At 40.7% G+C, this 10,217-nt stretch overlaps 1 protein-coding gene across 1 annotated transcript in view; it reads left to right on the forward strand.

Moving 5' to 3' along the window:
* LOC139749713 (ionotropic receptor 21a-like) overlaps positions 1–10,217 on the forward strand; it is an 87,039-nt gene that overhangs the window by 21,031 nt on the left and 55,791 nt on the right. Inside the window, exon 2 of the mRNA XM_071663867.1 lies at positions 1,905–2,214. Within this exon, the coding sequence (XP_071519968.1) occupies positions 1,905–2,214 (310 nt within the window). The remainder of the gene's footprint in view (positions 1–1,904; positions 2,215–10,217) is intronic.

The raw sequence follows: 10,217 nt of genomic DNA on the forward strand, positions 1-10,217 counted from the left end.
CAGCCTTCCCGCTCCTCTCTTTCTCCATCAACAGCGGTGTCCCTCAAGGTTCTGTCCTGTCTCCTACAGTTTTTATCCCATCAATCAACGATCTCTTTCTTCCACGACTCACCACTGCATTTCTCCACATCCTTGAATCCTGCTGCTTCTCTCCTTTGATTTACATCTCATCTCAGGACAATATCCTCAATAAGCTCAGACTTAGCCAGATTATCGAAATGGGGTAAACAAAATCGGGTCAAGTCGAATGCTTCCAAAAACCACAACTTACCTCTCTCCTTTGACGGTCCTGTAATTCCACCCTTTGACGCAATGAGTATAATTGATATTACTATAACATCCGCTCTATCTGGAAAATTCCACATTACAGAAATAGCTTAGTCTGCCTCTGAAAGACTGGAAGATTGCTCTGTTAACATAGAGGATTGATCTGTCATTGTATGGAGCACTGCTTTCACTTCGAGGGTATCTAGCCCTGCATCCTTACCTGACAGTGTTCACTCGATAGCGGTCCGACTTATAAACTGTCCTAGGCTAACTTCAAAACTGGGCGTGCTTGCACTACGCCACAATGTTGGTTCACTTTCCCTCTTCTTTAGGCACTACTCTGGTTTTGCTTCCGAGAGCTGACTTCTTGTGTGGCCCTATCACTAGCCAGATCTCGCCGTACTCGGCAAGTTGCCCTGTCGCATGATTATTGTGAGGCCGTTGGTAACTCAAGGGTAGGCCGTTTTAATAACTACTTCTTTCCCCACACGTCGAAGCCTTGGAACTCTCTACCTTCCTATGTCTTCCCCAATAACTGTGAATTGGTATATTCTGGGAGACAGCTTTTTTACTTCTTCGAAAATTCGTAGATACTATTTTCCTTATCTCTTTTCCCCCCCTCTCAATGATCTCTATATATTCCAGTTAAGGTTTGATCTTGATATGGACTTTTGTCAATAACCGGAACCTAAAACATTGAGAAAAAAAATCTTCTTGTCGCGATAGCGAGACTTTGGCACAGACTGCTACAGGGACCCGATATATAAAGACTTCAGCACAGACCTCCGCAGGAACCAGATATATAAAGTATTCATCAGAAATGATCACAGGAAACTGATAAATAAAGATTTTGGTTCAGACTGCCACAGGAACCCGATACATAAATACCGCAGTACAGACTTCCATAGGATCCCAATGTTTAATGGAAGACAGAAGAAACTTCTTTAAGGGACCGTTAAGTAAAGACTTCGCTACAAACTTCCGCAAGGACCGATAAGTAAAGACTAACGTACAGACTTCTACAGCGAACCGATATATAAAGACTTCGGTACAGACTGCCATATGGATCTGATGTATAGAGTGTTATATGAAATTGTTGATGATCAGATAGATAAAGAAAGTAAATATCATCTATAAAGTAGAAAAGAAAAAAAACTTTTAGTTTTAGCTTCAGTCTCTTCGACAGTTTTCGAAGTCCTTAGAAAACAGAACACAGAACTTGGACGTAAGTGGTTACTTACTTAAATCCTCTCTTCGCATTCTTTATAATGGACAAATTTCATTTTATATCATTATAGTACCAGGCGTATTGAACAGCAGCAGGTATCTGTGCATATATACTTCAAAAGATGAAGGAACGTGTACTGACAAGAACAACTGACATGAATATAGTGTCAAACATTGATCCATGAACAGATATAAACATCTTACTCTTCATGATTTTGGTGATAAAACATTTATCGTCAAAAACTTTATGGTGTATTATGATTTCAGCAGAGAGCTTTAAGAATGATAGTGGAAGAATACCAAATTTTTACAATATATCTCTCATTAACATCTCTCTTCAACAAACAGGCTCTTGATCATGTTATATAAGACTTTTGATCAGCATGCTATAAGATATCATTTTCCAACAGCGGTGGTGAGATAAGAAGCCTCCAGTCCCTAAGCTACAGTTGGTACTACACCTTTGGTATGCACTTGTGTGAAGCTCATGTCTCCCTTCCTCGCAATCCAAGTACTCAGATCTTCGTACTGTTCCTGTGGCTCTACACCGTCATACTCACCATTGTCTACGCTGCTAACTTAAAATCTTTCTTACTGGTGAAGAAACAGCCGACTGTCATGCAGACCTTTCAGGACGTGTATGAATCAGGCATAGAAGTAGGAGGAACATCAAAGATACACACTGAAGAATTTGCCTCGTCGATTAATCCCTATGTAAAGGTTAGTGAGTTGAAATACCTTAAACCACAATCACAAACAGGAAAACTGATGTCAATAATACACGTAGTTAAACCTGTGTCGCATGGCGGGTTGTTCTGTACCTTACACTTATTCTCCTTTCTTTTCAACGATTTCCTCTACTGCACAAATAATGAAATGCACTTATGCGCTGACGACTCATCCACATCCTTCAGTTCTGCTCCTTCTTCTCTTACTCGAAATGTATTTAGTCTTGACACAGTTTCCTCAATAAACTCAAACTTGGACACAATATCGCACTTGGGTATACGAAATCTAGTCAATTTTAATGTCTCCAAGGAACAATTTCTATCGCCTTCAAAACTCTCGTCTCTACTTTGTCGGTTCTGTAATTCCATCTCAACTCACTGAACATACTGAATATTACTGTAACATAAGTTCTTTTCTTGGAAACCCCATATAACGGGAATAGTTAAGCCTGCTTGTAAGAAGAAAAGAAACTTTGTGTCATGTTTAGACGTCAAAACTTCTTTTCTTCTGAAAAGTTACTCCGTCTGTACAAGGGAATGATTCGTCCTTGCATGGATTACAGCTCTCACATTTGGGGTGATTCTAGCTCAGCATCCTTACTTGAAAGAGTTGAATCGGAAGCGGTCCGACTTATACTGTCCCAGGCGAACTTCCAAACTTGAGGCTCCAACCTTACGCCGCAATGATGGTTCACTTTCCCTCTTCTATAGGTATTACATTGGATTTTTCTCCTAGGAGCTGGCTGCTTGTGTGCCCCCTACCACTAGGTAGACCACGCAATACTTAGCAAGCTGCTTTGTCACATGATAACTGTGTGGCCATCGGCAACTCAAGGGTGGGCCGTTTCTATACCAGCTTCTTTCCTTATATCTTGAAGCTTTTGACCTTTCCCGGTGACTATGACCTGGCATATTTCAAAGGACAGATTTTCCTCTTCTTCCAGAGTTTGTAAATACTCTCCCATATCATTTTTCCCCTTTCACTATTTCTCTCTATATTTCAATTAAGGCCTAACCTTGATGTGTACTTTTGTCGTGACTGGGGCCTTCGAAAGAATAGATAGGACCAGTAAACTGTCCCTCACAGATGACTGTTTTATTTTCATAAGATTGTTTCTGACTTCTTTAACATGCATAATATCTCTTTTTACATAACTTGGGAAGTTATGTGAAACATCTATATGTGTTATCTCAATGTTTCGATTTGAATCTAATCAAATTATCTTCAGGAGTACGTGGAGAAGTCAGTCGAGCAAGTGGGAATGATTGCGTGTTCCTAGGTAAGGTTGCAAGACACCTATAGGCGGGGAAATACGTTGCACTACGCGCTCACATGTAGTTACATAGTTGTAGCATCCGGTCTTGGCCTGTGTTCTAATGTTTGATTTCTGGTTGTTGTTCCTTGATAACTAGTGCTTCGGCAATGTGTAAGCGTTGTATGTCTTGTTCAGAGCGTAGTAGCCTTCTAGATTTAACAAATATCTCTTGTGTGAGACCAGTGTTACACTTCTTGGAGACATGTAGTTTGATGGAGCCTTCTTGTAGGTGTAGGGTAAGTCTACTATACAGTGTACTGGATAAGTTTCCCACTTGGGTCATGATGGAATGGAGCTAAAACATTCCTTGTTAAAATTTGATGTCATAATCTACGTTGCATTCTTGTGTGAACAAAAGTGTACTTGTCTTTTTCTAGCGCTACCTAGCTAAGGAGGGGTGGGGGTGGAATGCTATTTCATGCGTGGTGGAGTGGTGACGGGTATGTAAGAAAGCTGCAAATATGAATATGTACATGTGTATATATGTATATGTCTGTATATGCATTTATATATATGTTCGTTGAAACGTATAGGTGTGCATATATAGGTGTGAGAGCGTTTATGTATGTACATGTGTATGTGGGTAGGTTGAGCCATTCTTCGTCTGGTTACTTGCTTTACTTCGCTGACACGGAAAACGGCGGTTGTATGAAATAATAAATGTATATATATATATATATATATATATATATATATATATATATATATATATATATATATATATATATATATATATATATATATTTTTTTTTTTTTTTTTTTCATACGATTCGCCATTTCCCGCATTTGCGAGGTAGCATTAAGAACAGAGGACTGGGCCTTAGAGGGAAAATCCTTACCTGGCCCCCTTCTCTGTTCCTTCTTTTGGAAAATTAAAAAAAGAAAACGAGAGGGGAGGATTTCCAGCCACCCGCTCCCTCCCCTTTTAGTCGCCTTCTACGACACGCAGGGAATACGTGGGAAGTATTCTTTCTCCCCTATCCCCAGGGACATATATATATATATATATATATATATATATATATATATATATATATATATATATATATATATATATATATATATATATATATATATATATATATATATATATATGTTATCCCTGGGGATAGGGGAAAAAGAATACTTCCCACGTATTCCCGGCGTCTCGTAGAAGGCGACTAAAAGGGGAGGGAGCGGGGGGCTGGAAATCCTTCCCTCTCTTTATTCTTTTTTTTTTAATTTTCCAAAAGAAAGAGCAGAGAAGGGGGGCCAGGTGAGGATATTCCCTAAAAGGCCCAGCTCTCTGTTCTTAACGCTACCTCGCTAACGCGGGAAATGGCGAATAGTTTGAAAGAAAAAAATATATAGCAGTACTCCTGAAACAGGAGTAGTGGGAGTATGTGATAGAATGTAAGGAAGTAAATTCTCGATTAATATGGGTAAAACTGAAAGTTGATGGAGAGACATGGGTGATTATTGGTGCATATGCACCTGGGCATGAGAAGAAAGATCATGAGAGGTAAGTGTTTTGGGAGCAGCTGAATGAGTGTGTTAGTGGTTTTGATGCACGAGACCGGGTTATAGTGATGGGTGATTTGAATGCAAAGGTGAGTAATGTGACAGTTGAGGGAATAATTGGTATACATGGGGTGTTCAGTGTTGTAAATGGAAATGGTGAAGAGCTTGTAGATTTATGTGCTGAAAAAGGACTGATGATTGGGAATACCAGATTAAAAAAGCGAGATATACAGAAGTATACTTATGTAAGTAGGAGAGATGGCCAGATAGCGTTATTGTATTACGTGTTAAATGACAGGCGCGCGAAAGAGAAACTTTTGGATGTTAATGTGCTGAGAGGTGCAACTGGAGGGATGTCTGATCATTATCTTGTGGAGGCTAAGGTGAAGATTTGTATGGGTTTTCAGAAAAGAAGAGTGAATGTTGGGGTGAAGAGGGTGGTGAGAGTAAGTGAGCTTGGGAAGGAGACTTGTGTGAGGAAGTACCAGGAGAGACTGAGTACAGAATGGAAAAAGATGAGAACAAAGGAGGTAACGGGAGTGAGGGAGGAATGGGATGTATTTAGGGAAGCAGTGATGGATTGCGCAAAAGATGCTTGTGGCATGAGAAGAGTGGGAGGTGGGTTGATTAGAAAGGGCAGTGAGTGGTGGGATGAAGAAGTAAGAGTATGAGCGAAAGAGAAGAGAGAGGCATTTGGACGATTTTTGCAGGAAAAAATGCAATTGAGTGGGAGACGTATAAAAGAAAGAGACAGGAGGTCAAGAGAAAGGTGCAAGAGGTGAAAAAAGGGCAAATGAGAGTTGGGGTGAGAGAGTATCATTAAATTTTAGGGAGAATAAAAAGATGTTCTGGAAGGAGGTAAATAAAGTGCATAAGACAAGGGAGCAAATGGGAACTTCAGTGAAGGGCGCAAATGGGGAGGTGATAACAAGTAGTGGTGATGTAAGAAGGAGATGGAGTGAGTATTTTGAAGGTTTGTTGAATGTGTTTGATGATAGAGTGGCAGATATAGGGTGTTTTGGTCGAGGTGGTGTGCAAAGTGAGAGGGTTAGGGAAAATGATTTGGTAAACAGAGAAGAGGTACTAAAACCTTTGCGGAAGATGAAAGCCAGCAAGGCAGCGGGTTTGGATGGTATTGCAGTGGAATTTATTAAAAAAGGGGGTGACTGTATTGTTGACTGGTTGGTAAGGTTATTTAATGTATGTATGACTCATAGTGAGGTGCCTGAGGATTGGCGGAATGCGTGCATAGTGCCATTGTACAAAGGCAAAGGGGATAAGAGTGAGTGCCCAAATTACAGAGGTATAAGTTTGTTGAGTATTCCTGGTAAATCATATGGGAGGGTATTGATTGAGAGGGTGAAGGCATGTACAGAGCATCAGATTGGGGAAGTGCAGTGTGGTTTCAGAAGTGGTAGAGGATGTGTGGATCAGGTGTTTGCTTTGAAGAATGTATGTGAGAAATACTTAGAAAAGCAAATGGATTTGTATATAGCATTTATGGATCTGGCGAAGGCATATGATAGAGTTGATAGAGATGCTCTGTGGAAGGTATTAAGAATATATGGTGTGGGAGGCAAGTTGTTAGAAGCAGTGAAAAGTTTTTATCGAGGATGTAAGGCATGTGTACGTGTAGGAAGAGAGGAAAGTGATTGGTTCTCAGTGAATGTAGGTTTGCGGCAGGGGTGTGTGATGTCTCCATGGTTGTTTAATTTGTTTATGGATGGGGTTGTTAGGGAGGTGAATGCAAGAGTTTTGGAAAGAGGGGCAAGTATGAAGTCTGTTGGGGATGAGAGAGCTTGGTAAGTGAGTCAGTTGCTGTTCGCTGATGATACAGCGCTGGTGGCTGATTCATGTGAGAAACTGCAGAAGCTGGTGACTGAGTTTGGTAAAGTGTGTGAAAGAAGAAAGTTAAGAGTAAATGTGAATAAGAGCAAGGTTATTAGGTACAGTAGGGTTGAGGGTCAAGTCAATTGGGAGGGGAGTTTGAATGGAGAAAAACTGGAGGAAGTGAAGTGTTCTAGATATCTGGGAGTGGATCTGTCAGCGGATGGAACCATGGAAGCGGAAGTGGATCATAGGGTGGGGGAGGGGGCGAAAATTCTGGGAGCCTTTAAGAATGTGTGGAATTAGAGAACATTATCTCGGAAAGCAAAAATGGGTATGTTTGAAGGAATAGTGGTTCCAACAATGTTGTATGGTTGCGAGGCGTGGGCTATGGATAGAGTTGTGCGCAGGAGGATGGATGTGCTGGAAATGAGATGTTTGAGGACAATGTGTGGTGTGAGGTGGTTTGATCGAGTAAGTAACATAAGGGTAAGAGAGATGTGTGGAAATAAAAAGAGCGTGGTTGAGAGAGCAGAAGAGGGTGTTTTGAAATGGTTTGGGCACATGGAGAGAATGAGTGAGGAAAGATTGACGAAGAGGATATATGTGTCGGAGGTGGAGTGAGCGAGGAGAAGAGGAAGACCAAATTGGAGGTGGAAAGATGGAGTGAAAAAGATTTTGTGTGATCGGGGCCTGAACATGCAGGAGGGTGAAAGGAGGGCAAGGAATAGAGTGAATTGGAGCGATGTGGTATACCGGGGTTGACGTGCTGTCAGTGGACTGAACCAAGGCATGTGAAGCGTCTGGGGTAAACCATGGAAAGCTGTGTAGGTATGTATATTTGCGTGTGTGGACGTATGTATATACATGTGTATGGGGGTGGGTTGGGCCATTTCTTTCGTCTGTTTTCTTGCGCTACCTCGCAAACGCGGGAGACAGCGACAAAGCAAAAAAAAAGAAAAAAAAAGATATATATATATATATATATATATATATATATATATATATATATATATATATATATATATATATATATATATATATATATATATATATATATATATATATATATATATATATATTTGGTTTAGGAATGTCTTGGGAGTAAAGTCAGGGGTTAGTGAGAAGACAAGAGCAAGGGAAGGAGTACCACTACTCCTGAAACAGGAGTTGTGGGAGTATGTGATATAGTGTAAGAAAGTAAATTCTAGATTGATATGGGTAAAACTGAAAGTTGATGGAGAGAGATGGGTGATTATTGGTGCATATGTACCTGGGCATGAGAAGAAAGATAATGAGAGGCATGTGTTTTGGGAGCACCTGAATGAGTGTGTTAGTGGTTTTGATGCACAAGACGGGGTTATAGTGATGGGTGATTTGAATACAAAGGTGAGTAATTTGGCAGTTGAGGGAATAATTGGTATACATGGGGTGCTCAGTGTTGTAAATGGAAATGGTGAAGACCTTGTAGATTTATGTGCTGAAAAAGGACTGGTGATTAGGAATACCTGGTTTAACAAGCTATATATACATAAGTACAAGTATGTAAGTAGGAAAGATGGCCAGAGAGACTTATTGGATTACGTGTTAATTGATAGGCGCGCGAAAGAGAGACTTTTGGATGTTAATGTGCTGAGAGGTGCAACTGGAGGGATGTCTGATCATTATCTTGTGGAGGCGAAGGTGAAGATTTGTAGGGGTTTTCAGAAAAAAAGAGATGTTGGGGTGAAGAGAGTGGTGAGAGTAAGTGAGCTTGGGAAGGAGATTTGTGTGAGGAAGTACCAGGAGAGACTGAGTACAGAATGGAAAAAGATGAGAACAAAGGAGGTAACGGGAGTGAGGGAGGAATGGGATGTATTTAGGGAAGCAGTGATGGCTTGCGCAAAAGATGCTTGTGGTATGAGAAGCGTGGGAGGTGGGTTGATTAGAAAGGGTAGTGATTGGTGGGATGAAGAAGTAAGATTATTAGTGAAAGAGAAGAGAGAAGCATTTGGACGATTTTTGAAGGGAAAAAATGCAAATGAGTGGGATATGTATAAAAGAAAGAGGAAGGAGGTCAACAGAAAGGTGCAAGAGGTGAAAAAGACTGGAAATGAGAGTTGGGTGACAGAGTATCATTAAATTTTAGGCAGAAAAAAAAGATGTTTTGGAAGGAGGTAAATAAAGTGCGTAAGACTAGGGAGCAAAAGGGAACTTCAGTGAAGGAGGCTAATGGGGAGGTGACAACTAGTAGTGGTGATGTGAGAAGGAGATCGAGTGAGTATTTTAAAGGTTTGTTGAATGTGTTTGATGATAGAGTGACAGATATAGGGTGTTTTGGTCGAAGTGATGTGCAAAGTGAGAGAGAGAGAGGGAAAATGATTGGTAAACAGAGAAGAGGTAGTAAAAGCGTTGCGGAAGATGAAAGCCGGCAAGGCAGGAGGTTTGGACGGTATTGCAGTGGGATTTATTAAAAAAGGGGGTGACTGTGTTCTTGAATGGTTGGTAAGGTAATTTAATGCATGTATGGTTCATGGTTAGGTGCCTAAGGATTGGCGGAATGCTTGCATAGTGCCATTGTACAAAGGCAAAGGGGATAAGAGTGCGTGCTCAAATTACAGAGGTATAAGTTTGTTGAGTGTTCCTGGTAGATTATATGGGAGGGTATTGATTGAGAGGGTGAAGGCATGTACAGAGCATCAGATTGGGGAAGAGCAGTGTGTTTCAGAATTGTTAGAGGATGTGTTGATCAGGTGTTTGCTTTGAAGAATGTACGTTAGAAACACTTAGAAAAGCAAATGGATTTGTATGTAGCATTTATGGATCTAGAGAAGGCATAGGATAGAGTAGATAGAGATGCTCTGTGGAAGGTATTAATAATATATGGTGTGGGAGGCAAGTTGTTAGAAGCAGTGAAAAGTTTTTATCGAGGATTTAAGGCATGTGTACGTGTAGGAAAAGAGGAAAGTGATTGGTTCTCAGTGAATGTAGGTTTGCGGCAGGGGTGTGTGATGTCTCCATGGTTGTTTAATTTGTTTATGAATGGGGTTTGTTAGGGAGGTGAATGCAAGAGGTTTGGAAAGAGGGGCAAGTATACAGTCTGTTGTGGATGAGAGAGCTTGGTAAGTGAGTCAGTTGCTGTTCGCTGATGATACAGCGCTGGTGGCTGAGTCATGTGAGAAACTGCAGAAGCTGGTGACTGAGTTTGGTAAAGTGTGTGAAAGAAGAAAGTTAAGAGTAAATGTGAATAATAACAAGGTTATTAGGTACAGTAGGGTTGAGGGTCAAGTCAATAGGGAGGTAGGTTTGAATGGAGAAAAACTGGAGGAAATAAAGTCTTTTAGATATCTGGGAGTGGATCTGGCAGCGGATG

This window comes from Panulirus ornatus, chromosome 8 (assembly GCF_036320965.1).
Source record: "Panulirus ornatus isolate Po-2019 chromosome 8, ASM3632096v1, whole genome shotgun sequence".
Lineage (NCBI taxonomy): Eukaryota > Metazoa > Arthropoda > Malacostraca > Decapoda > Palinuridae > Panulirus > Panulirus ornatus.